General features: G+C 47.3%; 12 protein-coding genes across 12 annotated transcripts; 5 read left to right on the top strand and 7 right to left on the bottom strand.

Annotated features, from left to right (window-relative positions):
• Window positions 1-1,386: 1,386 nt before the first annotated feature.
• On the bottom strand, window positions 1,387-1,872 carry N7517_002635 (uncharacterized protein; the record flags this gene model as incomplete). The annotated part of the gene is made up of 1 exon (XM_056720365.1): window positions 1,387-1,872. The coding sequence occupies one exon, from the start codon at window positions 1,870-1,872 to the stop codon at window positions 1,387-1,389; it is 486 nt and encodes a 161-aa protein (XP_056584500.1).
• Window positions 1,873-2,674: 802 nt separating this feature from the next.
• On the top strand, window positions 2,675-2,932 carry N7517_002634 (uncharacterized protein; the record flags this gene model as incomplete). Its single annotated transcript, XM_056720364.1, has 1 exon — window positions 2,675-2,932. The coding sequence occupies one exon, from the start codon at window positions 2,675-2,677 to the stop codon at window positions 2,930-2,932; it is 258 nt and encodes an 85-aa protein (XP_056584499.1).
• Window positions 2,933-3,993: 1,061 nt separating this feature from the next.
• N7517_002633 (uncharacterized protein) lies at window positions 3,994-4,532 on the bottom strand (the record flags this gene model as incomplete). The annotated part of the gene is made up of 3 exons (XM_056720363.1): window positions 3,994-4,194; window positions 4,283-4,333; window positions 4,419-4,532. 3 exons carry the CDS (start codon window positions 4,530-4,532, stop codon window positions 3,994-3,996), a joined length of 366 nt encoding a protein of 121 aa, XP_056584498.1.
• An 849-nt stretch (window positions 4,533-5,381) lies between these two features.
• Window positions 5,382-5,731, top strand: N7517_002632 (uncharacterized protein; the record flags this gene model as incomplete). The annotated part of the gene is given in 2 exon segments (XM_056720362.1): window positions 5,382-5,687; window positions 5,702-5,731. The coding sequence occupies 2 exon segments, from the start codon at window positions 5,382-5,384 to the stop codon at window positions 5,729-5,731; spliced, it is 336 nt and encodes a 111-aa protein (XP_056584497.1).
• A 2,678-nt stretch (window positions 5,732-8,409) lies between these two features.
• N7517_002631 (NUDIX hydrolase) lies at window positions 8,410-9,027 on the top strand (the record flags this gene model as incomplete). Its single annotated transcript, XM_056720361.1, has 1 exon — window positions 8,410-9,027. One exon carries the CDS (start codon window positions 8,410-8,412, stop codon window positions 9,025-9,027), a length of 618 nt encoding a protein of 205 aa, XP_056584496.1.
• Window positions 9,028-11,579: 2,552 nt separating this feature from the next.
• Window positions 11,580-14,907, bottom strand: N7517_002630 (uncharacterized protein; the record flags this gene model as incomplete). The annotated part of the gene is made up of 4 exons (XM_056720360.1): window positions 11,580-11,980; window positions 12,137-13,975; window positions 14,053-14,292; window positions 14,349-14,907. 4 exons carry the CDS (start codon window positions 14,905-14,907, stop codon window positions 11,580-11,582), a joined length of 3,039 nt encoding a protein of 1,012 aa, XP_056584495.1.
• Window positions 14,908-16,045: 1,138 nt separating this feature from the next.
• Window positions 16,046-16,267, bottom strand: N7517_002629 (uncharacterized protein; the record flags this gene model as incomplete). Its single annotated transcript, XM_056720359.1, has 1 exon — window positions 16,046-16,267. One exon carries the CDS (start codon window positions 16,265-16,267, stop codon window positions 16,046-16,048), a length of 222 nt encoding a protein of 73 aa, XP_056584494.1.
• A 1,273-nt stretch (window positions 16,268-17,540) lies between these two features.
• N7517_002628 (PaaI family thioesterase) lies at window positions 17,541-17,924 on the bottom strand (the record flags this gene model as incomplete). The annotated part of the gene is made up of 1 exon (XM_056720358.1): window positions 17,541-17,924. The coding sequence occupies one exon, from the start codon at window positions 17,922-17,924 to the stop codon at window positions 17,541-17,543; it is 384 nt and encodes a 127-aa protein (XP_056584493.1).
• Window positions 17,925-20,290: 2,366 nt separating this feature from the next.
• Window positions 20,291-20,987, top strand: N7517_002627 (uncharacterized protein; the record flags this gene model as incomplete). The annotated part of the gene is made up of 4 exons (XM_056720357.1): window positions 20,291-20,474; window positions 20,541-20,577; window positions 20,633-20,650; window positions 20,762-20,987. The coding sequence occupies 4 exons, from the start codon at window positions 20,291-20,293 to the stop codon at window positions 20,985-20,987; spliced, it is 465 nt and encodes a 154-aa protein (XP_056584492.1).
• A 624-nt stretch (window positions 20,988-21,611) lies between these two features.
• Window positions 21,612-22,235, bottom strand: N7517_002626 (uncharacterized protein; the record flags this gene model as incomplete). Its single annotated transcript, XM_056720356.1, has 1 exon — window positions 21,612-22,235. One exon carries the CDS (start codon window positions 22,233-22,235, stop codon window positions 21,612-21,614), a length of 624 nt encoding a protein of 207 aa, XP_056584491.1.
• A 1,004-nt stretch (window positions 22,236-23,239) lies between these two features.
• On the top strand, window positions 23,240-23,984 carry N7517_002625 (uncharacterized protein; the record flags this gene model as incomplete). The annotated part of the gene is given in 3 exon segments (XM_056720355.1): window positions 23,240-23,577; window positions 23,717-23,837; window positions 23,853-23,984. 3 exon segments carry the CDS (start codon window positions 23,240-23,242, stop codon window positions 23,982-23,984), a joined length of 591 nt encoding a protein of 196 aa, XP_056584490.1.
• A 1,968-nt stretch (window positions 23,985-25,952) lies between these two features.
• Window positions 25,953-26,727, bottom strand: N7517_002624 (uncharacterized protein; the record flags this gene model as incomplete). The annotated part of the gene is made up of 2 exons (XM_056720354.1): window positions 25,953-26,507; window positions 26,569-26,727. The coding sequence occupies 2 exons, from the start codon at window positions 26,725-26,727 to the stop codon at window positions 25,953-25,955; spliced, it is 714 nt and encodes a 237-aa protein (XP_056584489.1).
• Between the last annotated feature and the right edge of the window lie 65 nt (window positions 26,728-26,792).

Genomic DNA, 26,792 nt, shown 5'->3' with positions numbered 1-26,792 from the left:
GTGGCGTAGACTTAGCGCCATTGCACAGCGGGAACGCCTCTAGCCCTTCATACCGTGTTATCTGTGTTCGCCTGCAGCTGATTAGCAGGGCCATTGTGGAGTCCGATCAGATGCACCTTTCATTGGATAACTGACTGAGTGTCTGAGAACTAACAACCGCTGCATGCTGATCTCACTTGTAGGGATAATTTTATCCATTGCATGGGTTTGGCGCCATTTTAAGGCTACCCCTCAAATGCGGCGTACTTAATGAGTTACCAAGAAATGACTTTTCGTACCAGAGTTCCCTGCACATGGGAATTTTCGGAGTACCCGAGAATGGGTATTGCTTAGAAAGGATATTGAATTTATGCCAGGACGTTCCCCAAGCTTCAGCTCTTCAAGGTCCGCGCACAGTTCGGTCCATTCTTTTGACTGCTACCCTTTCAGCCACCCGCAATGGACTTCCGACCACTCTTTCAACCGTTCTCTCATAGTGAGTAAACGTATCATCCGGTCAACTTCGATACTGATAGGCCTGAAGCCATAGTCTTAAACGACCCAAAAGGGCATTCTATGACACCTCACCTCAGTATCCTGGCAGCATGCAGAGAGAGATATGGCCAACTTCAAACCGACGCACTCTCACCTGCCTGCATTTACCTAGTCATGATGGAAAATTCGACCTACTATGCAATGAACGGCGGATTGGGTCAGCTTTTTCGGCAATTTTTGTATGACCATCTTCAAGATGAGGGGCCCAAGGCCACTGATATGGGTCGTCTCATTCATATTACTCTGGCGGTCAAAAGAGAAGTGCTTATTCGTTGTGATATATTCTATCACATGCGCGGCTATACCGCAATAACCAGGGACACGGAGGGGGCTGTCCTCGCCGAAAGAGGCATTCTGGAGGTGGTTCAGCCTGTTGTCGACTCTGATCTGGTTATTGGAGCGTGGAGGGCTGAGTTCTCCTTTTCTGATTTCCGGCCGAGAGTCTCTTGGATAGGTTCACTTGAAGATTTGTGCTCGATATTTCGCCCTGTATAGTTGCCCCAGTCTCAAGGAATATTCAGAATTTTACTCCATTGACAGATGATTCAAGGATTGACATATGGATTGAGCGTGCTCACAGCATTAACGAGGCTTTGGTATAGAGACATGATTCTTTTGTTATCTGCATGTTTTAAGTTCCTGGAGGCAGCCAAGGCAGGTAATGGTGTAATTTCAGTTGTGGCGGCAAACGTAGAGCAGCATTCAGGTTGGTCCATTCAATCTGGTAGAAAAAGACTATCCGTTGAGTAGAGTAGCTAGCTCCTGGTGGATTGTTGCAACAATAACAGCACAATCCGATGGTTTAAATACACAAGGCCCATTTCCCCTCAACCAGATAATATTCCACAAGTCCTAGCAGCTTGATAAATTTCTCTTAAAGCTCATTATTGACTCCGATTTGGCCATTGTCGTGTATTTGTGGATGTCAATGCAAACATCGCCGATAAGCTCCCAGGGGGTATCGAAGAACCGAAGAAGCTGACGGGGGAAAGGCACTCTAAAGTCTGCGTTGAAGTGCCAGGTGAGAATGGCAAATATTTTGAGCGAGTCTTCGGTGAGGTCTTCCACCATGGCTTGCACATGCCGATTTAAAATGCTGTTCTGGGCTAGACGGATCCGTCCCTTTCTGTATCCATTCTTCCTGAGACGCTGTAGTGATACAATCTCAGTATCGAGTTTGTGTCGCCACTCAATTGCGCCTGCCAGGTCTGGGGTACCCAGCCACCAAATTTGCAAAGCTGTTAATGATGTTTGGGCTGATATCTTGAGGTCGGCTTCGGGAATCTGTATAATCAATCTTAGTATGGGAACAGAAGCGAACACATTTGCCCTTACCATATTAATGTCGTCTTTCTCTATGATAAATGCAGAGGGGGAGGACTGAGCAGGTGTATGCACAATTGAAGGGACAATCAAGTTGCAGGGGATGTCTCTTTGTATATCCCAGGTTTTGGAGTGGGAGCCAAATTCCTCGGCGCACGGGTGTCAATATTACAACACCTTTCAATTGAATGGTAATTTTCATATTTTGACTGCGCTTGTATCGAGACGGACGTGCCCTACTTATGCTCCATACTCGCTATAGCGAAGTGTCTTAGCAGCCAATCCCACCGATCCCTTGTATAAACATCCTTGTAACAGCGCCCCTGGTCTTTTTGTGGATTCTGCCCAAATACTCTCATGAGAGTTCCAAATCAATAAGCGCCCCAGAACCGGCTAGCCATTCAGGGCGACGGCATGCATCACAAGTTTCCCCGCGCAACACGGCGAAGCGTGAAAAGCTCTCATAAGCAAGGAGGGAGGGTCATTCCCCTTCACAACGTATATAACCCCCGCCCATCCGCGCTGCGTCCATAATCTTCGATCTGGTAAGACCGACTCTCTTCGTTCACAGTCTGCCCCGGAAACAGCTCAACTTCAATTTTGTTAGGACCATGGCAAACAACAATGGCCACTGGCCTCCACATTTGCATTTCCAACCTTTCAGCACTCCGGAGCCAAGTCCCCAGTCATATCCACTCAGTGGGAGTATCAACAAACATCCCTTCGAAACAGGTAATCCACCACTGCCTGGTGTCCAGAGTCCTTAAAGCCAATCCACGAGGTTATAAATAGTGCTAATTAGCAAAAAGAAGAGGGTATGGCCGAGGAATTCTCTGTTCAGTACCCGCAGGCCAACTCCAGTAAATCACAGCCAGCCTCGCCCCAGGCGGAAGAAAATGTCGTTTCTCATTCCCATGACAAAGCAATAAGTTTCCAGGAATTTGACGAATATGCCCTCGTCAATCGTACCATTGGGTTCCACGGCCAGGAAGCAACATTTGGCAGTATGCAGAAGTCATTCCTAGGGATGGAAAGGCCCAAGTCAAGGCAAGCTATGCCCCAGAGCTTGAAGTGAGGCAAATATTATTCCCATGCTTGATTGCTGATATACGAGATTGTATAGGAGACAAAGGCATAATGAGCCCAACGGTTGTGTGCCCCTTCGATTCAGCACCCTCCCTATGAACGACAATACTGCACGATGGTCTCTCTCAACTAGGAGCCCGCTGTTTTCTACCCATTGCAAAAAGATCTTTTCTAATGAGCCTGACTTCTCATTGATTGATCAATTTGTGACTAAGAACCATCCAATCCTGGAAAATACACTGTCGAATCTCAAACGTTGCGACGCAGCTCGCCTGGAGAACTTCTATAGATCTGCCTTCGAAGAATTAGACCTGCAAGCGTGTGAAGCTATTTTGCATTTATGGAGGGGAGCTCTGAGCCCAGAGGTCTTGTTTGGAATCCAAAATACTTATTCGAAGAAACTGACGCGTCCTGGTTTGTGCTTCCAAGATCCATCATCATTTACCCAGACTGACCATTGAAGATACGCGAGACGTTCTCTATCATGTATTGCGCGGAAACCATGGAGTGGATATCCCTTTCAAACGGCTTCTGGAAGCACTACGCCTTGTTGGTATCAAAACCACTAACAGAAAGAACGTTGAAGCTCGTTTACTCCTGCGTGAAATTGAAATTTGGACAGAGTTCTATCAGTAGCCAATTTACGGCGCTCATTTCGATGTTTTACTGAAGGCTCCTGTCTATACGTGTTCTCCCATGTTTAACCTCTCAATGGAATGCTTCCTGTCTATCTGTAACGTGTAAAACGAGTCTGCCTTGAGAAATATGTAGTCTCAAACGTTGACGAGGATCTTGGATGTAATTCCCTCATTCTGATATATGTCTGGGGAACTGCAGGCTAACTATAAGATAAATCAAAGCAAGACAAAAGCAGCTGCGTGAAATTTGATTGTTCATTAAGCTTACGTTTTCTTTTCACAAAACTCTCTCAAGAACTTATCTTTACCCATGTCACCATTGACAAAAGAAGCTTGACCACTGTTTGAATCACGGAAGATGACTGTTTTACTAGTAGATCTTGCACTTCCGATGAATAACATGCTTGTTCCATCAAATGTGCAGTCTTTGAAGGTATACTTCGTCTGAAGCCTGTGATTGATACCATTGCTCCTTCCGCGACAGCCGATGATGTCTAGTGCAAATCAATATCCAAGACACGTATTCAGAAGGCGCGTCATGGGTACCTGAGTGTCTCAGTTCGTCGGAATCGGAAAGAAGTTGACTGAATGGGTCTTCTTCGTCCTGGGTGGGCTGCGGGTCACGTGTAAACAAATGATGGTTAGCAACAGGCCATTTTGAAATGGAAGGGCTCTCGCTGGAATTTTATGGCCAAACGTACCTGACCCCCAGAATCCTCCTTGATGAAATTCGAAATTGGCTTGGGATCGACCTGAGGGGATGTGGGATGAACCTTGTAGACTTATTAGCAAAAAGGCAACAGGATCTTCAGGAAACTAAGCACGAGGGTATGATACCATAGCATTTTTCTCCAGACGTGGCTGGATACTCCCATTCACCGCTGTCGAGGTGTTACCTGAATCGGGATTGTCTTGGGATTTTGCATCCTCCGAAGCCCGCTTTCCAGCCATGTAATGGTCATTCTGAAAGTAGATCTCTTCAAGGAAGACTGAATATTGGAAAATCGAGTGTGCTTGAGGAACAGGTTTCCTCGAGATTACCACTAGGGAAAGGAGACGATGAAGAGAGATCAGAATGTGAGGGGGAATGTATCGACTGACGGCCTTATGACATATTATCCCTAGTAATGCCTAGGTATGGCTTCGTACTTTATTCGCTCTCAAATTTCAATAATAATGCTCCGTGGGTCCCCGGATGAAAGCGCCTACCATACACAAGCGTACCATGCCGCTGTACGTGGAAACAAATGCAGAACGGCCTGTATAATTGCTGCGTGGGCCCCTGGTAACGAGGTTCGGCCATTGAAAAGACCTGCTTCATGCAACCGACAACATAAGCCAATGTTCAGACCACGGCACAGATGCAATTTGCGGCTAGCTTGAACCAATTATCTTAGGCAAGGCCAAGATGATTCGTCTACGCTATCTTCCAATAGAAATGCTCGGATACTCGCATAAAAGGGCGTGTGGTTAGAACCCTCACTAGTACAGTGCCGCGAGAGCGAGAAAAAAGCACTATCCCCCTCCCCAAATCCTTGATAATAGAGACCTATCCTACTCCCCAGCAATGTGCAACCATCATTTTCATTCTCCCACCATTATATATACCGTTCATAGTTGAGAACTACCCTGAAGTAGCTCGTTCTTCGCCCATATACTTGGAGAAGCTCGTGCGTCTATTGAAGGAGCCCCCACTCCGTATCAACAGGGGCACCCGAGCTCAGTTCTCTTTTAACCATGAGTTACCGTTGCCCGGACTCATATACTTTACCACAATATCCTTCGGGGTATCCTATAGGAATGGGCGACAGATCTTTTGAGGCTGGCTCTCAAAACTACGGCGTCGTCTACGAACAACCTCCGCCAGCACCCTTTTTGGCAGCACCACTTGCGCTCTCTCCATCTCCCATAACCACGCCCCCCAAGTATCGCGCTATCCAACCTCGGCCCAGTGAATGCGGCCCCGACGCCGAAAAGCTCGATGACAAGCTGAAAGTCAAGCCTCGGAGGCGTCGAAGGAGTAAAACGCGCCGGAATCGCCCACGGCGGCCACAAGAGAGAAGTGGCGAGTCAAAGTCAGTCCAACTCGAGGCGGATGTCAACAAGGTCTCTTTGTCTAGACCCAGGAGCGAGAGGTTTGGATTGCCTAATTTATTGATACTTCCACGAATCCCAAGGCTGACTCAAGGACCATAAACATTCAGATCAAAAGGCGTACCATTCAGCCAATATGCGGATTCTGACCTGTGCTCGAATAGTCAAGAACGCTTCGTACCTTGTCCATTTTCACCTTCAACCGACCTTGCAAGCCCAGCGGGGGATCGACCGCCACCTCTGCCCAGTGATGCTTCCGAAGCGCTTGTCACTGGCTGGCCAACTTATCACGACGTGCACTGCTCCCTTTTTTTGCCAGCTATCCAGTTTCCATTTCCGAATAAATCCGTTGAGCTAAGCCAAGATCAATATCCCATAGAAGCAGATTTTATTGGATTCGCAGAGCATCTTCAAAAGACCCAAGTTCTACAGTCGTTGAGCATTATGCAGGATTATATGGTGAAGCACCCTTCCATTTTTGAAAGGCAAGCCCTAGAGACGGTACAAAGATGGGCGGTGGACATTGAAAGCGTCAACGTACTAGGGTCTTTGTCCTGATGAGCAAAAATGACGGAAACACAGTTTCTAGACACAAGGTCATGAATGATATATAACCTCACAAGTTGCCCTTGGAAGTCCAAAGTTTTTATTCCCAGTCGGCATTTGACAAGAATATGTAGAGTCCACATCAATACTATACTATGCCACTCTCGTATGTACCATGGATAATTGAGATAACACATAATCAACTGTTTACCAATTCAAGTATGATGATTTTCCGGCACAGTGACCAATTTTTATCATTCAGCATGTTTTGAGCCTACGCAGATTAGATGAAGGCGGCTGAATGTATGAGTATCACAGCTATTGATTTGTTGAACAAGGTGTCTTCGGATTTCCGTATTCTCAAAGAGTAAACAATCGTGATCCAAATAAGCAAGTCTGTTCAGAATCATCGTAATCTTTGGGTTGGGAACATGCTGTTTTAAAAGCTTCCAGCATCCACGGGTACGACAAATTCGCGCGACGAATGATAGATTCGACCTTGCTTATATGGAAAATGTCTCGCTCAGCTTCAGACTCACAGAAGTGGTCCTGCCCTGGGAGATAGGGTAGACTTTTCTCCTTGATCCCTCGATAACACATGCATTCTATTCCTTGGGTACCAAGACGTCGGCGGTTCGGGAATTGGCGGTTAAGTCTCTCAAGGATATCGTCCCATTGTTGCCTGAGAGCAACGCGTTTGTACCAGACAAACCAGATCTCCTCCTCGTCGTATCTTAGGCGATTGTGATTGCTTCTGGTTACGCGACGTTTGGAACTGGTCTGTTTCGCAGTGATTGAAGAAATATGTGGCAGGTCCGAAAAATTCACCTGCTTGTCATCCTGCGAACATGGGCTCTTAAAATGGCTGCTACCGGGCTGGACTGTGGATTCCGATTCGAGGCCTTGGGCCGTTTTCTTCGAGTAGGGTCTCGGGTGCTAGGGTCAGCAAATTTCCGGATCGGTCAACAGCGAACCAATGCTCATTGGATTATGTGGTATTGATGGCTGTCCCACTAATGATTCTTTGAGAGCCATATTTTTTAGCATGATCAAGAAGCCCAAAAGAGAAAAGGAGGGATGATAAGAGACCACCCAGTGTACAGAAATTATACAACTTATACAAGGGGCGTCCGCAACATTAATACGGATTGGGCTGGTACTACTGCAGTAGGATGCAGGCCTATCCCCTGAAGTAAATCTAGAGAGAACTTAGGCCCTGGACAGTGGAGGTCAGCCGCATGACGCCACTGGAAAAGCTCCACCTTGGTAGACTTTATGCCCACGGCTTTGCTCCCAGGAGCCAACTTTTGGCCCCAATGCCATCAGCCTAGAAAAGAGGAGTCAGTTGACCTAAATCAACAAAAAGGGGCGGGTGTTTGTATCGTTAGCATGGTATTGATAACCAAGGTACGAGCTTAGGCCGATCCGCTTACAACTGCCCCATAATCCGGTGTAATTTTGCGCTCTGAGAGCCAAGATAAACGCAAAGGAGTTGTGAACCGGCTGGTCCATTATGAGGGGATCATAAGTTTGAAAGTGCCAGATCGTCTTTTGTCATCCCTTATAGTATGACGAATAGTTGCATTCGAGTCTGATGCGTGCCGGAACCAGACTTGTGAGAGAGTAGAAACAAATGCCAGAAATGTGTATCGGGCATCTTAGTCGCCATACCGGTTCCGCTACAGTTTTACTGTTGCTCGAGTAGTTTTGTCTGGCATAGAACCAGGAGAATTATATCCTGCTGCGAAGGGAAAATCTCAATCTCAGCCATGGAGACAGAGTGGACTGGACCATATTGGCTGCCCCACTGGTCTAGGCTTTCATATAGCTTGCAACAGGCAATACGAGGATGCCAACAAACCGGAAATTATAGTCCAGCAGTAATCCCCGTAAATTCCTAGTCTAATGCCAGGGTTTCTATACTATGAGTCATGGCAGTGTGTTAATTATATTTAATGGAGCGAATCGGATGACATCCGCGTTGACACTGAGATAGAACGCCACGACTGAAATGGTGGAAGAGCGGTGTCTACATCCACCCAGGTCCAGACCTTTCTGCTCGATTAAATGGAAGGAAAATCAAATATACTGTGCTTTACCAATCTATATAAGACGGCAGGGCTCCCAGGCCAGCTGATACTGCATCCTCTCTTCAAGTCACTATTATTTTTCCTAAACCACCTCGGCCATGGAATCCTCCTTCAATGACTCCACTACAGAGCCCATCCTGCTGAGGCTCCAGGATGTCAATATCCCTATGTCTGTTCTCCAAGAAAAGAATCCCGACACCAACCGCTTTACAGCTAGCGTCATCGCTTTCCGCCAAAATTCAGAAACCCCGTCCCAGCCCGAGGTTCTGCTAATCCAGCGTGGATATGAGGGCTCCTGGGGCGGAAGCTGGGAGGTACCTGGGGGAGGGTACGAAACTGGCAAAGACGTCTCCATCTTGCAGACTGCTCTACGTGAGACCAAGGAGGAGGCCAGCTTGGAAATATCGTCCAACTTCATCTTCCCGCTTGTGTACAGGACCACTTTCTGGCACAAAGAGTCACGAATGGCTAGTTACACATTCATCGTGGAGCTTTCCAAAGAAGTTCCGATCGTTTTGTCGGATGAACATCTAGATTGGGGCTTTTTCAATGAAAAAGAGATCTGTCTTTTTAGCCCATACGAGAAGGGGAAAGCCCAAGATGGACATGTGATGCTTAAAAGGAAAAAGGAAACCCTCCGCCTTTTTTTTTTCAACAAGGAGAGCCTCCGAAACGGCGATGTGAATACACAGAATCCTAAAGAGAGGACTGACTAGCTAGTCGAGATATGGAATATTATTCCCCGCGGACACTGGATCGTTGTCGAACGGGATAATTAATGGGGTACCATCACGAGCAACTCCTTCAACACTGATCCATTAAGCCTCAATTCGGTTTCACTGTAACATTTGCCAAATTTGAACCAATGTTCCTAGATATAACCCTGAAGTTTAACTACAAGTCTGGCGTTATCACTTTGTCTAGCTAACTATGAGACTAAGTCATACGTGTCATGAATTTAAATTGGTTCTGCACAATCCAGCAGGTTGTATGCAAGGCAATTGGGGTATAGTAAATGTGTGATCGAGTGTAAACAATTCACTTTATTCTTTTACTACTATAGTTGGAGGCCAGTGGATTAAATTGGCTGCTGGGTTGAATTGTAGCTGTGTGTGTATACGCGTATTCAGGACCATGTGAGGAAGCTTTCGAGTCGTGGGTCTTGGCGGTAGGTATTTGCCGGACAGTTCGACAGCGAGTTGATGTTCATTTAGTTAAGTGGCATGGCCTGGAGAAAAGGGGGAGGAGGGAAAAGAGAAGAAATCGTACATCACGTAGCAATGGTCAGCGTAAAACGTGTGTTATTTGCGTTCGCCTGGAGCGGATTGATGCTAGTGCAGGGCCATTGTGGAGTCCAATTGTATGCACCTTTCATTGGATAACTGACTCGGTGCCCGAGGATTCACAATGGCTGCATGCCGATCTCACTGATGGGAATGATTTTGTTCATTGTCACATTTTATTACGCCAAGGTATAAGTTTTCTGGATATAACATATTCATTTAAGTGAATGGGCCAAAAAAAGACCAGGAGAAAGAGGATGGTCGGAAACAAGGTTGACAGTGTATTCCCAATAAGTGAAATGAAAAGGCGCATGGAGAGCAATCCAAGGAAGCCTCGACGCGCACTCGGCTGTCCTTGTTATGGGTATAAGTTCTTGACCGTTGAAGACTTAATCACCAAAATTCGATGGGGACAATGTCCACATAGGACGTGCCAATGTTCATATATGAAGGGCATGGGGTAGAACTTGCGGTATTTAAACGAGTGGTGGTGAACTGGGGCACATTTTAATATGAGGGGTTGAATGAAGTTGGGCGCTCAGCGGGGAATCGATTGACTAAGGGTCGTTTAAATGAGGGTGTCTCAACGTATTCATAGTCGCCATCGAGTAAAGATCGATGTCTTTAATGTTTTACTTGTACGGTCTCTTTTGTCATGCAAGACTCGCCATTGTTGGTTACTACTGAAGCTGAGGGCTGTTGGCACGAAACGCACTTTCCATCCGCCCTCATTTTTGGCGTTTAGCCTCACATATCGTCATCTAGCGTTTGCCTCTTCCAAAACAACCACAATCGTTGCCAGAAAGAAACTTACGGTCACGGCTGAGGCTGCACTCTCTACATCTTGCGATCCACCCTCACAACGGAGTCACATCCGCCCCTCCTGCCTCGCCACTCCTTCGTCACCTCATAGTTCCTGATGCAGGACTGGCTGGTTGCTTGAGATATGAAAATGAATACAACTTAACGGCGTACTCTCTATGAACCATCAGGATGATGATGCGTGTCGTCCTCATAGCTTTCTTATATTTATATCAACTTTCCATTCAACTTGCAAAGGCCACTCGAAGCCCTATATTATCCATGCCACCTGGGTCAAAAACGCGAGTGTGTCCGCCGATTTTGTTCGTTCGGATAGACACCCCAAGCATTCCACGTTTTCAATGTCCGCTATCTATCTCCAAGCCATCTACGCGGCTTGCTTTTCAAAGCTGGAAGGGAGGTGTGCCATGGAATCATGTATGACGCTCAGCGACTGTAGAATTCGGGTCTCGTCACGCTGCCCTGCGAGATCAATCAGGGCTGTTTTGTTTCGGCAGATATGGGCTTATCTTCAATATTTAGAGCAACAAAATCCACGATTCGCGAAATCAGTATAAACCCTTTGGCACGGAGTTCAGAATTCAGGCTATAAAATATAAGCCGGTTTTTTAATTGACGCCCAGTTTGCAGATGCAGACAGAAGTACCTACCTGTCACTGTGTTCTGTGTTCTATTTGGTGTGATACGATACCGACTAGAGTTTTCTGAATTGGCCAAAGGATAAATAGAGTGGCAGTAGCAGGATAAAGAAAGCAAGTACAAGAGAAAGGAAGAAGGAGGAGAACCCAAATTTGATGCGTATACATTGAGATTGGAGATTTAGGCAAGACGACGATCATGACAGAGAGATCTGAAAGCTGACATCGCCCAAACCATGCCATGTCTAGTTAGGGTGAAGCCCTATTACTGAGGTAGAGGATGTTTGGCCAGTTGTGATAATCGAGGAGGTATGGGGGCCAGACAACAGGTGGTGAGGCGGCTGTCTATAAAGAGGCTCTCCCGCACGATGGTGATACATTTGCTGCGTCAAGGATGGGAGCGGATGGCCCTGGTACCGCTCGGCTCCGTGCCCCTGCAGCTGGTGAAGGGGATAGGGAGGAAGACTGGTAGGGCTGGTCAGGAAGGTTGGGTCCGATAATGGAAAATCTGCCTCAAACTTCATGTCAGGACTGCATGGAATCACGAGTATAGAGTATGAACGAACCGCCTGTGTGAGCCATCCCTGATGCACCGATAGATTGGGAAACCCCAGATTGGGAATTGGGCGTGTAGTAATGGGATGGTCCAGAGTATGAAACTTTGGAGTTGGACGGGCAATTTGGGATTAGTGTGTAACTGGGCTGGGGAATGTTTGTGGGTGGGATATTGATATCTCGTATTTGAGGCTGCGACGTATTCTGCAAATTTGGGCGCATTTCCAGTTGTGGAATGTTGGCGTCCGAAATACCAGTAGAATCTGACGGTTGGTCCCCAGCTCCTTCGGGTGTTCCGGTGGACAACCCTGAGTAATGTGAACCTGTCTGCACGTTCTCGAGGGTAGGCTGGTTGGGGCATCCTCTTCCACCTGCAGATGCACCAAATGAAAACAGTCAGTGCGGGAAGCATGAACGGGTAAAGGAAGAAAGGAGGAGAAGAAAGGTTAGGTAATACATATGGATCCGACATGCTTCAAAGGACCTAATGACTTTGGCGAACACCGCATTAGAAGGGATGAGCTTACTCTGGGACCTTATTTTCTGTGACGACACATTTTGATCATTCCTTTTTTGCTCGGCAATATTTTCTTTCGATGTTTGAGGTAGAGCGTCTCGCTCATTGGTTCCCATCTGAGCGAGCGGAGTCATTTCGCTTATGTTCGGTTCAATGGGATGGACGTTACAGCCATTAATTGCTCTAAACCTAGCTGGAGGGTTTGGCGTGATTTCAACTCGATGGCATCTAGTGCCCAATGTGGAAGTATTATCGACATTCTCAGGAGGTGTTGAAAACACCATCTGTTCAGAAGCGCATTCGGAAGCAACAGCAGTCGGTGGATTTTGATTCATTGCTTCTTCGCCCTCATTCAATGGTGGAGGACTGTTGCGAGAAAGTCTCTCTGTGTTGTTTAAAACCTGCGGCTGATTGGGTTGTGGCGATCGAGGTCGCTCCAACGGTGGATGCTTAAATGTAGTATTCTCATTGCTCGGTATAGCTATAGTATGGGATGGATCCAAGCTGGGAGTGTCGGATCCAATGATGGCGTTGGGTGATCGTGATACCCGCATAGTATCAAGAACGGCAGGGACAACTGGAGCTAGTTGACCTGGAGTGGGGGCTGAGGTTACATCTTTATGGCGAGAATCTGCCTTTCTTTTTCTGCGACAAGCTGTAACGATAGCAGAAGAAGATCGATAGTGGCCAAAGTCTCTCAGAAACTCCACTTCAAGTCTCTCCTTTGGTAGGTTTTTCCGTTTCATGTGCCACCCTAGTAAACGGTTCAGGTCCTTATCGTTCCAATTGGGATGAGAACGCGCCGCCTGTGCTTTAGACTTCTCATGGAGACATATTATAATCAATCCTTCGTCAGTCAAAGCTCTTTCAGAGATATCGATAGTTGGCTCATCAATTCCGCAGTTTTGAGGGTGGCTTTCATTATTCGAACCCCCATTTGCTGAACCTCTAGCCAATGGATTTCCACGCGATGAAGATTGCGGAGAAAGTCTCTTTGATGGTTTGTTGCCACGCGCCGTGTCTGTCTGTTCCACGTGTCTTGCACTGGACTCAGTACGATGAATAAGCGTTTGGCCTAGCTCTTCGAGTGTGGTATCACCTTCAGAGGGATGCCAGATTGAAGATTGGAAAGGTTCTGATATCCGAGGGGGTTCTAAGGGAGAGCTTCGAGTGAAGCAAGAATCAACCATCCCTGATGTTGCGAGGACATTGATTGGATTGTCATTCCTTGGCTGACTTTCGGGCACCAGATCTGAGAACACTGGATGGTCTTTGGGCAATTCTTCAGCCTGAAGGCTTTCTCGAACTGGCCATTCATTCTGGCATGTACCTGACTGTAGTTCATGCTCTTGAGATACGTGCCGGAACCTTAACATTTGATTCGCAGTATCCTGTTCAAGCACTGCATGTAAGTCACTGGATTCTGGTTCAGGGTCAGCCGGTTGAACACCATGGAGGGCGTAAAGGCTTCCATCCTCGCAGTGTTCAGAATTCAGATAGGGTAGCAGGTTCGAGGCTAGACGTAAAGCGTGAACCTCGATGTTCGACCTCGAGATCAATTGTTCGGTGAAATTCACTGATTCAGAGGGTTGAGACGGCGGTGGGGAGGAGCGAGGTGTCAAAGCCACAGGTCTTTTGCGCGAGGCTTTCTTATTGCGCTTCCTAAAAGGGCTTTTTCCTGTTAAGAAATACACTTTTGCCTCAATAGCATGAAAAGTCCGTTTTTGCTTGAATGTTCGGTGAAAGTTCCGGGCAATCTCTTCCTCCGACAGATTCTCCTGCACTTGGTGTTCGAACCATAGAGGAAGCTGCTTCAATATTTCCGCAGGCCAAGCCCTATTTTTGGGGACTGGTACATCCAAATTATTAGTACATTTGTTCAACCTCTCCAATTTCAACGCCACGCTTCTTATGTGCATTACTTACAGTTCTGTGTTCCAGCATCGCGTTTTGAAGCACTGGCTTGCACGTCTGTTCTTTGAGTCTCAATAGTCATCCCATCGAGCGAACCAGCGTCAACCTGCGCTGGCGTAAAGATTGCTGGCTCTTCGGCTGATTCCAGGGGAAAGGGCGAGCCCGGCGATCTTTGACTTGGCTCTGGATTGCGGCGGAGAATTCGATCTCTTCTTAGTACCTCTTCAAGCACAGTGTTATTGGCTTTGATGACTGCGAGGTGATGTAAGCGAGTGAATAGGATAAACATAATGTTTGAGTGGGCTTACCTTCGGATGCAATTTGGTTCACCCGTGATGTCATTTCGGCTGTCAGCGCCAAGGTGTTTAGTTCTGTCTGTACGTCCCTTTCGTAGGACCATGGTTGAACAAGCTTCCGGGGTAATCCTGAAAGGATCATGTTGTGTTGGAAAGCAGACAACTGGACAATCACGCCCCGGTCCCGCATATGGAAATGATGAATTCCATTCCCTTTGTATTCGGCCTGATAATTCCTTTCCTTGACAACGTCAAGCCAATTAATATTGGCACTGGCTTCGTCGTTCTGGAGCTGAAGCACACAAGGTTTCGGTGCTCCAAACATCACTTCTATTGTCTTCACTAGGGTGTCGCTTATGAGGGGTACGTTCAAGAATCCAGCAAAGCTCTCTCGCCCCGCCAGTGCCCTGTAATGTGACCGAGAGTGTTGAAGAACCAAAGACAGCTGGTCTTGAACAGGCTTAAAATGCTCAGAATACACGCTTTTCATTTCTGGCAGACAGTTCAACATGCAATCATCTTCTCCAATGGGGTGACCAGAGCCTTGAACAGTGACAGCGTTGGTGTCCATCGAGAACGTGACTCAATCTGAATGAACATTAGTTAGGAAACTGTGGGCGCACATAATAAGAATAAATTACCAAAGACTGATGTTTACTCGAGGACAAACATTGAGGTCCAGGATGCTAAGCAGAGGTCCGACAGCGCGCTAGTTATAAACCCATCCGTTGACATCACGTGTACGGACCAAGTTTGTTTGAAGCAAATTACACTGGGTGGATTTTTTCCTTAATGTCGGTTCCAACTCAGAAAGGGTGCGTGGAGTGGGGTTACTGATTGGGCCGGGGATCGAGAGATGGGTCCGCACCCACCTCCCATTTTAAAACTAAAATGGGATAAAATACAGAGCACAGCCAATACGAGACTACATGACCGCTAAGTGGGATTATGAAACCTGGCATTTCATATGACGGCCGCATTTGGGGTATAGAAGTTCTAGACTGTATCGGCGGCTGGTTCCGTCATTAATTCCATGGTTCATGCACGCGAGACAAGCCCATGCGGTTGATCACTAGAGCCGGATAATCCAGCAGTCCTTCTCAGTTTTACTACGCTAATAAATCATACATCAAGCCCGTTTGAAACAGAAGGTCAGATAATAATGTAATGTCAGTACTGGATAGAGCAAGGTAACACATTATTATTCGTACTCTTGGTAAACAAATAATTTTTCGGTTACATCTCACAAAATGCTCAACAATGAGCCGGTCGGTTTGCGCAGGAGCAACGGTTAACAGCAAGTAGAAAAGATCAACCTCGACGAGCGGGAACTAAGTAATACTCTAGAACACATTGCTAGATTTGACCAGTCTTCCGACATACTATCGACCGTTCGTTGAATACGGTCATGAAACTGCAGGAGGCTGGTGACACTCCGAGACTTTGACCGAAAACCAAGAGCACCCGGCCAGAGCAACATAGGCTGCTATGAACATATTGTGCCGGTGGAGATATTGTCTTAACCTGCCCTCAGAAAAAATATGGCCTGTGCTTTGGACCTACCATTTTTCTCAGAATCTCGCGAAAACTTTCACACAATCGCACAGCATCTTGAGAAGCCGTCCCGATATACCACGTGAGTAGTCATATAAATTGGCTGATGGGAAGCAGTTGTCGGGATGAAGGATGCAGGTATCATGTTTAACTGGTCAAATGAGGAAGTTGTTATCACGGTCTGTTTTTCGTCCCGATGCATCCGTTCCAAGTCGCTCTGCTGCCTGCTTCTGCGTCGAGGCCACATTCGCTCTCTCAGCGCCATTGAACGTAAAATCATCTCCATAACCAAACAACACCCATATTTGAAACCCTCCAATGGTCATTGGGATTTGAATGCCATCGATCGCTGGATGAACGACCTTATTCGAAGCCATGAGTCGGTCAACAAATAATTAAGTTCTCACTTGAGGATGCGGAAGATATGGCCCTCGTGAGCTGTCCCTTTGGCGTATTTCTCACTAGTACTTACCGCCTTCTGCTGATTATAGAAACAATCTGTCGATGATCTATTGGAAGCAATGGAAAACCTCGGTCTAGATTTCAGAGACCCGGCATTCAACACCTGCAAGGTTTCCGGAATGTAAGTTTACGTGGCCTGATCTTAGATAGCACTGACAATAGGTCCATTCATTGAAGATTGTAATCTACACTTTCATTTTCTGACTCGAGCCCTCACGCTATCATTATACGGAAAAAGAGATCACTTACGCAATTTCCAATATTTGTGCAGGTTGAAGCATATACAATCACGCTTTTTTGGAAACGCAAGTCATCCTGGCTGAAAATGACCTAAAAGCAACTCGTTCCTCTGGCAAAACTTGGGTTATGTATTGCTTCTTTCGCGTACATTGATCTCTCCAAGAATCATCTTACATGTGTTATTGTTCATGATTTAATACCAGCATAGGTGGCCATGAAACCTTGGGAGTAGATCGATATCCGGTAGGCTGCGATTGGCTAAATATTGAGTCACTGCCTCGTCTGACTGCAATGTAGGAAAGAGAAGCTAGGGAAACACTGATAGACATTCGAGGATGACATGATCCACTGGCCAGCGACGTATAAGTAAACCGTTCAGCCACGTGGGTCGAAGAATTTCTAATTTTTCCTGCTGCCATGCTTCACCCAAGGAGCCACAAGCAATGGCTTGTTCCCCTCCAGAGACGGCTTGAAGCGAACGTAGCAGTCTTTGGCGGTAGTTAGGCAGATCTCGTGGTCGCAAAAAAGGCGAAAGAGACTTATGAACGTCTTGACACTAACATTCTTTTGCCCGTCACTTTGCCGCCGGTACATTATGAGGAATCAGATCCTAGCTAGAGACAAACAAATTGCTGTATAATCCAGTACCTCCTTGAGGACATAAGCTGCTCCAGCCAATACCTTGGAAAGGGCTGGACTCCTTCCGGAAAAGGGCAATAATGAACAATGTTTCTTTATGACCAGGTAGTATGACCAGGCAAGCGAGGGGCACAAGGACGAGTATATAATTTCACAAACCACTAGAAAATGACGACTAGCTAAAAAGAGAAATAGATGACAACCGGAGAATCTCGAAATGCAGACACGTGGGTGTTGTAGCCGCTGGTTCACACATAAAGATAATGAATTCACTCCCTCCCAGGAACCCATCGTCAAAGACGATGGCCCTTATTCCGGATCTTTCGGCCCTATAAACAAAGCTTCCGTTTTGACTGCCTCAATCCAATCTTGAGAAGCCTTTCCTGGAATCTGGAGGGACCCTTTTAGGAAAATCTTGCGACCTTCAACCCTATCAGGCCATGCACGAAGAAGTATCGGAGCTGTTGGTGGAACCGATTGGAGATAAGACGTGTTCAGGTAGGCTGTCACCGCTGGTTTGCAACAATCGGCAATGATGCGGTCCATCAATAGGGCAATGTATCCGCCAAACAATTTCCCATTGTAGTAGCACATCTGTTGTGCAGGGCTCAAAAGCAGAAGAGACTCCGCCTCCCGCCCCAGAGGATGGGGCTTGAAAGTGGGGCGATAGCCCTGCAACAGAGAATTCATCATTTTGATCGGGGGCTCGTGGGAGGCAGACACAGAGGATAGCTTCAAAATGTCAGTACTGTACAGGGCAAGCTAGCAACCTATTATTCAGACTTACATGCGTGCGTTTGGCTAATTTGCTGCATCCATCAAAAGAGGATGTTGGGTATGGTTCCGCCAATAATCGATATCTGCGAATGAATCGATAGAAAAGAGAGAGCGTGTATTGCCGTTTCATAATTCCATACATTCTTGTTGCGAAGCCTTGAGGATGAAGAAAGATTGCACACCGCGGGTTCTTCGCATACCGGCTGTAGACATTTATATAGAGGTTTTCACGATGACAACATTCCTACCTGGTAAAGTCGTCTCTGTCCCTTCGCTGGAATTGGGCAGTCCAGGGCGCAAAATATACCTAAATCGGTGGTTGTTTGCGGACTTGTTCAGTGAAAGAGTGCTCTTGGATGCGTTGAACGAATGCTGGAGATGACCAAGGTTGACGTCCCAATAATCCCTGATTAATCTTTCAACACGCCCAGGTCTTAACCCCTTCTTAACCACTTCTTAACCTCTTCATAACCACTCTTCATAACCACTCTTCATAACCACTCTTCATAACCACTCTTCATAACCACTCTTCATAACCACTCTTCATAACCACTCTTCATAACCACTCTTCATAACCACTCTTCATAACCACTCTTCATAACCACTCTTCATAGCTACTCTTCATAACAATCCGCCCACCTTGGGTTTACTGGCTTGGAAATGACTTGGGCTTTATCGCATCACACCTCATGTAGAGAGCTCTCTTCTCTATTAGTACCAGGACTGAATTCAGTGCACCATGGTACTTCCAAGTGTACAAAGTCAAATGGCATTGGTAGACAAGTCTGGCTAACGTGAATCTTGATTTACTATTATTCTTTTAAGTTAGGAACAGTAATTTGAGTTTAATTTCGGTAGTTACGTCCAAGGTATGTATCATCCATTCGACTTGTAGGTGCATACTACGGGAAAGCTCGAGATACGATCGCTGTGCGCGGATTAAGAGAAACAAGGTAGTAAATAGGTTTTGTGCATGTCTTAGCTTCCTCGAGTATCGACTTGCGACCACTGAGTACTGATCCCTAGCACCACGGAGAGGTGCCTGCACATCGCTAGGGGAAGCACAGAATATTACCTCACGGGGCTCAAGGCAATGAGGGAGCACAAATATAACCTCACGGGGCTCAAGGCAATGAGGGAGCACAGAATATAACCTCACGGGGCTCAAGGCAATGAGGGAGCACAAATATAACCTCACGGGGCTCAAGGCAATGAGGGAGCACAAATATAACCTCACGGGGCTCAAGGCAATGAGGGAGCACAGAATATAACCTCACGGGGCTCAAGGCAATGAGGGAGCACAGAAATAACCTCACGGGGCTCAAGGCAATGAGGGAGCACAAATATAACCTCACGGGGCTCAAGGCAATGAGGGAGCACAGAATATAACCTCACGGGGCTCAAGGCAATGAGGGAGCACAGAAATAACCTCACGGGGCTCAAGGCAATGAGGGAGCACAAATATAACCTCACGGGGCTCAAGGCAATGAGGGAGCACAGAATATAACCTCACGGGGCTCAGGGCAATGAGGGAGCACAGAACATAACCTCACGGGGCTCAGGGCAGTGAGGACCGCAATGCTGCGGCAGAATTTCAAGTCAGAAGACGAGAAATAGAGAGCTGAGATGAAATAAATCATCTGAGCGCACGAGGGCAGGAAGCCTGCTCCTAGTCTCCGATAGTGGGCGCGTATCGCTCTTTTATATAATCTGCTACGGCACCCGACATGCACCATTAACGCGATGCAACACTATCCCAGCCTCGCCTGGTGGTCAGTCCCACTTTTTGATGGGTGGATATCGAGTCATACGAATATCCAATGAACCCCAAGTGAGCCTCTGGTACCCGTTTAATTGAAATCGGGGCATGTGAATCAAACAAGGTTTATGAAACCGGTCTTTGAAGTGCCCTCATATCCTGATATCTTCGAGAATTCAAGATGTTATGGTCAAATGACCCTCTTTCGCCCAACTCGTCGTGACAAGTTTGTTGAAATCCCTCGCAGCACTTTCGTTACGTGAGTTTCAAATCGCCTTCTGCTCTAGCTAGCCTCGAACAGTTAAAATCACCGTCTCTAGGCATTTACTGTCTTTTACGTATGGTAAATTCTTTTTTTGGCACATAATAACCACAGATCACGGCATTTACCGGTCCGCGCCTAGTGCCTGCAATAACGTGATCCATAGCAAGCATAAATCATGTTTCCACCCACCTTTTACCCTTTCTCCCCCATCCTCCCCCTATCCTGAAATTTCGCTCTCAATTTCTTAACATCTTATCAATGGCGTATACACAACGTCTAGGGTCCAAAAGCCAACCAGGTGGCTATCAAACACGATTCTCTAGCATGATGTATCCAGTGGAAGAGCAAAACCCGACAGAAGCGGCTTCACCTCGCCTCACGCAAGAGCAGCGCCCACTCCAAGAAACCCCTGATCTGACACCCCGTACCGACAAGGAAAAAGGTATTGTCATCTGCAGGCCAGGCCCACGGGCGAGATAAATCGTAGCTGACTTGAATTTCCTTGCAGCACAGCAATATTCGCACTCAACCCACCAAGACCCGGAGTGAGTTTCCACCACCCTAATGATTGGTTTTATTTGCTGACTTTGGATTCTATAGCCTTCACAAGCGAGTCAAGTGAGTGCCACAGCCTTCTCCTTGATCTGGCAGATTCCCTCTCCAGTACATTGCTAGACTCCACGCCTGCTTTGCAAGTGGACAAACCAAGATGCTAATTAGAATGAATAGGAAGATCGAACATTTCATCAAGACGATTACACAGGATGGCTTCGCCGTTGTATTGACCGAAAACGCGGCATTACTGAGCGAAACAACAGCACTCAAAGGCAGGATCCAGGAACTAGAGGGAACACTGGAGAACATGAAAAATCGCCTAGATGAGTTGTGCAAGGAAAGGCAAGTTTCCACCATTCAGAGCAATCCTGCGCGCAAGAAACGGGCAGTGCCTCAGTGACCAGTCATTAGCCCTTTAACCAAGCCGAAGAAAGGAAACAACAGTAAAGACGGTGCCCTACGGCAAGATTCAGCTGAGTGATATGGTTTTATCTTCAAGCGATGCTCTTTGGATACAATGTCATGAGTAAAAATGTTCCCAAGCCTAGAAGCAACCTTTTCACCAGCCAAAATAAGAAAACTCCCGCCATTGCGGTAAAGCTCAAGGGTATACAACTCAAAGTACGTAAATATGCATTACTTACTAAAATAATCAAAGCAACCCCACATGTGTTTGATCTTCCCTTACTAGCGGTCATTTAATTCGGGATGGACGGGAGGGGAGGTACATAGACAGTGGGGCCCTGTCGACGCGAACCATGGAACTACTGGTGCCCTGTGCGCAGGGGTTCCTGATACTCGCGAAAGTAGTTTCAATAAATTATTAACGATCAAACCCGTTAACTACCTTATATCCACTCCTAGCGCTACGCCAAAATTGTACATTGTAGAGCGAATGTCTTGGCTAGGGTTCTCGGGAGAGCACTAGAACCCCGATACATTCAGCCGTGCTGACCCAGCAAGCTGTCGAGGACGGCAATACAATATATATATATACATGGATATGGCGAAAACTGCGACAGGCCTAGTACGAAAACAATCCGGATGTACACCGAAGGGACGAATTTGAACGCTCATTAAATCGCAGCATTTTGCGATGCCTCAAAGCAGCTGACACGCGGCGTATAAACTTCCAGTGGTACGCAACGTAGCGCGAGGGGTCGGATCTTAGAGTATGTGGCATTTGGATCGTATAACCTATCGAATCATTAGCCCTCCTGACCGTCGCCCAGGGCTGTCTCTCCATCTCACCTAATAGACTCTGGTCTGCACCTTCCGGGCCTCCTGTCATACAGCGACGTTCCGGATCTGCCAGATGTTGCATCGCGTGGAGCAAATGGTGGGCTGTTGCGCTGGACGCTCTGGGTGTGAAGATGGGAGGAGACGGTAGAAATATTCTCAAGGCTTCTTCGCGTCGGACTCGTGGCTGGCGTTTCCCCGACTGGGAGGCCTCAGACAGTCTCTTCTGCATAGCGCGGTATTCTCGTAATAGATAGTTCCGTTTGCCTCGCAACGACTCGCCCGTTCGCTTTAGTCCGAACTGTCTGAAGTATGCCTTGGATTTTGCTTTCCACGACATCCCTCGATGCTGTAGTAGCCATGGATGGAGGTTCTCCTCTTCCGATAGAGACCAGGCAATTTTGGGCATCTTGGCGAAGACAATCAAACCTCTGAAACAGAATGGCGGTGGAAAGTGAGGGTGTGCAGGGACCGTGCAATGGGAGGTGTTTAAGGAAGTCGGTCGAGTTTGGGGTGGTCACGGTTTATCAATGATGGGAAAGCACCGGCAGCGTTTTTTGATTGTGGTCTTATGTTACAACGGTATCTCTGATCTTGTCCGGCAAGGCCCTAGTCTATTGTTCTCACCAAAGACATTCTGCTTCAGACCGTTTATGCCGGCGTAGATATTGAGGGACAAAGATTAGTGCGGAAGAAAGAAGGATCTGCACTTGGTTAGCCAGTGCAATTTCCGTTCAAGCCAATGGGTACACACGGTTAAACAGGCTGTTCATGTTGGGTGGAAAGACCAGCGGTTTTGTGAGGTTGGTGTCTCAGCCTGTCAGTATATCCCACCTGTTGAGAAAACGGTCGATTTCCGAGGGGTATTTGTCACCTTGTTTTTAAACGTTGGACCCAGTGAAAATTCGGTTGTAGTCCAGTCACAGGTACGAATCTCTTCTCCAATCTCCGGCGCTCCGGCCAGACTACGGTCTTTCACCCCTGTCCTGTGTGTAGATTTGAAGTCGTTCGGGAATAATAAATAATAAATAAATAATAAAAGCGAACTTGAGGGGGCCTGATACACTTAGGAGAAGCATAGGCCCTACCCAACCAACGGACTTCCTGAGGTCACCACAATTCCCTTTCTACTTTCTTTCTCTCTCTGTTTTCCTTTTTCTTTTTACTTCCCTCTCTTGGGTCCGCTCGAAGGCTTGGAGACCTCTGTCAGTGGCCGTGGATGAATCCACCCATACTGTATATCTCTGAGGGTACTGGGCGGTACTGAGCTCAGGTAATCATTGCTAGACTGTTTGGATACTTGTTTCAATCTGAACCTTTAAAAGGAGCCCATTCCCCAATTGTGTTTACAGGACTAACTCATCATCCCTCGTTCCTCAAACCTCTACTTGACCTACTTCAAGCAACATAATAATGGGTGTCCAGACGTCTCCGCCTAACAGCAGTTTGCAGAGATACTCAGACCGAATGTCTCAATTGTTTTCATCGGGTTCACCTGAGCCGAGCAATGTTCACGACCCGTCTAGATCAGTTGCTGGCTCCATTGGCGAGGATTGCCATTACCAGCAGACCGACGTTCAATCCGATGACGAAGGCATGGGAACTTCAATGGATGAATGCAGTGATGAAGAAATTACTCATCGGGCGATAAAACATGAAAGTGCGGCCGAGCATGGACACAGATATGTAAAGCCTCCGAACCCTGGGCACTCCAGAGGCTCGAAATCGACAATCATCGATTGTATGGCAGAGTGAGTGTCCTAACCCGTCCTACGGGACTATCCGTGGTTCTGCGTGCTAACAGCTTGTTTCTGTTAGATTGGATGTGCGAATGCAGTGAGTACTTGTGCTTAGAGACGACCACAGGATTCCCACGCTAATACGCATCAGATCTATTGAAGACTCACTCAAGAGCCAGGACCTGTGGAACAAAGCAATGCAGCAAAAAGTGGGTCACATGATGGATAGTATTGACTCGGCGAGGAAAGAAGTGGCTGCCTTGAAAGAAAAGGTTAGGATGTTATAGAAGGACAATGGCAAGAACAGTGCAGTTGAGGATCGAAAGGACGTGAGACGGGCCCTGTCGTCGTTCAGCAACCATGTAGAACGCAAATCGAAGCCTTTGGAAATTACTATAATGGAGAAAATCACTCAATAATCCGTTTATCCATTGTCTATCCTTTATTGTATCTGGTCTCATTCATCGACGACGTGGTATTAGGCAATTCGCGTGAGGATCACGTGTTGCCTTCAGGCAAGTTCCGCGCCAAAACCGCGTCGCTTGTGAGAGCCAAGGTTATTCGCATAGAGACGATGAATTCCGTGGTATATTTGAGAACGGTCGTAGTCCTGTTGGAGGACTGATGATCTCGAATCCGCTGCGAGGCTTTTTTTTTTTGACCTTCATGGACCGGTCTAGACGGCAGGAAAGCTTTGGGATTGGTCCGGGGGAAGCTCAGTCGCTTCCGGTTCGGATCGCGATCACCATTCCCTACATCCCCGGCAGGGCATCCCGGATCCACGCACGGTAAGTAATTTCTATAATTTCCACATCACTCGCATAATCTTATCATCGACCCCATATTTTCGCGTTTATCATCAAATCACGCGCCGGAGGAAACCGACTCCACTTATCCCGCGTCGCTCCGCCAATATTTGCCAATGGGCCTTAATAAAATTGATTTGCGGATCCGTAAAGTCCGCCTCGCTTGAACTGCCCATTACGGGATCTTGCACATCGCTTGAGAACGAATCACAGGTGACTAATTTTGACGAGCATATCCCGATCCATATCACCCAAATTTGGGACTTTGGCTTCCACACCCCAGACAGGGATAAAACCGAGCTATGGACAGCGCGAGATCTAATTTCTCTCTAGCTCAAGCCGTTTTAGGTCGTGATCTCCAACCTTTTCATTCCGGCTGGCGGAACAAGCTCCATTCGTAGCTGATTCTATATTCTTCAAGGGAGAACATGCGACTGACTACGTCCACTCCACTCCTAGTCGCAAGAAGTAGTCAATACGGCAATAATCAACATCTCCTACGCGGCTCGTGCCGAGATTCATGTGTCAGTCCTTGTCCAGGTGGTGGGACTGGATATTAAAATAATTAGCGCAATTGGCTAGTGCAATAATTCGTGGTTCGCAGCTGCTGGTAAGGCCTGAAGGCCAGATGAATGACGTGAGGTCAACGTGATAGCGGTACATCAAGGGGATCGTGACTCATGGACTGTGCGCCATGCACGCCATGTGAGGAAAGAAAGCTTGCGATCCGTGCCGACATGGGTCGTGCCGCGGCCCGATTCTGATCGGATATTTTGGCGCGCGGCCAAGCACTAGACCAAATCTGGCTCAAATTACCAGCCACCGTATTACGGAGGAATGCGTGCCATACCATGCGTCAATCCACAGATGTCATTCGTTCCCCTAGTGCCATTGCATCCTCACGTCTGTAAGTGGGTCACCCATGGGTATCACCCAAGGAAATGTAGGTTATGTATAATAATTTCTGGATAATGGGCTGTCAGATTATTTCTCTATTATAGCGGGGGAAAAACGCATAAAAGGAAAGGACGAGTGTGGAAGGCAATCAAGGCGTCGCCCGACCGTGGATGCGAGATGAAAATACATCTGCGAACGGGATCTGCAAATCACCGCTAGCCCTCTTTCGAAATTACCCCTGAAAATGCCAGGCCCAGCCACGCCAAGACCAAGCCAAGACCAAGCCAAGATATCCACAAAAGGCTAATCGAAGGGATCACCGAGCTCCGCGTAGAAGGGTCAGAGCCGTAAGAGTATAGAAATTGAATACACACCCATATTGCTTCCCCTTTGCCCTAAAGGCATTGCGCCGATGTCAGGGTTTTTCCGGTAGCTATAGTTCATTCGCACCACTCAAATTCTACGACATGATCCATCCAACTTTGGATTTTATAACGATATTCCCTGAGTCCTCCATTTACAAGACAGGCACCTGTGAAGCCGCATATATTATATTGCACACTATCCCAAAGCTACGTATATATCCATTTTATGTTAGCTAGATGAATAATCCCGTAAGATCACTATGACAGCATGGCTTTCTCTGTGAGGCGACCCATCTCCCTCTCCACACCACGCCCATCTTCAGAAGGGCGATGTGTACTGGTTGGCTTGTTGGTTGGCTTGGGCCAGCGTTTCTTGATTTGTCAACGGAAGGGCACTCGGTAGTGGATAACCTGGAAGCGAGTTGGTATCAAGCATTCCAAGGTGCCCATTCTGGGCTTGCCAGTTCCCTTGAAACACATCAGAAGCAGGCAGGGTCGCGGCCAGGCGTTTGTTTTTCTCTGCTTCTACTCTGCTAGAAAGTTTGGTCTGCGCAATCATGAAATCGGCGCTCGTCTGCATCAGCCAAGGCAACAAGTCATCACTCGCCATGCCACTGAACTGCGCGGTCTCTAGTTGCTGTTTCAAATTCCATATTTGCATCTCAAGTGCCTGGACCCTGACTAGAGACTGATCTTTTTCGTTGCCCAGCAGGCGGATCTTCGCTGCGGCTTGGGCGTTGTCGGCCTCTAGTCGCTGGATAGAAAGCGTTGACTCGTCCCGCTCTCTATCCGCGTCTTTAAAAACCTGCAAGCATGGTCGATGAACAATCTTCCAGTGTTTTTGTTTCTGGGTCTTGGCTATAGGCGAGGGAGACTAGATTCCGCATTAGCTCTGAGTATACTTGCATTCACGGGACGGTGATGGCAGGACATACCAGCGGTGGCTGCAGGTGTGTGCCTTGAGTGGCTGACAGAGGGGCAGTATCAGGTCCAGTGATAGTAGTCCGCCGAGCGCGTTTGGGGACAACATTTGACTCGGGAATGCCCTGGCTAGCTCTAGCGGGGGCTTGGGCTGCCGATCTGCGGGAAGGCATGTTGAACGTTAAGCCTCTGAAAGTGGTTACTTGGAGGCTTTCACAAGAAGAAACGGTTTTTTGCT

Source organism: Penicillium concentricum, assembly GCF_028827145.1.
Source record: "Penicillium concentricum strain IBT 3081 chromosome Unknown utg000001l_segment0_segment0, whole genome shotgun sequence".
NCBI lineage: Eukaryota > Fungi > Ascomycota > Eurotiomycetes > Eurotiales > Aspergillaceae > Penicillium > Penicillium concentricum.
Note: the sequence above shows the minus strand (reverse complement) of the source record. Positions and strands in the feature narration are given on the sequence as shown.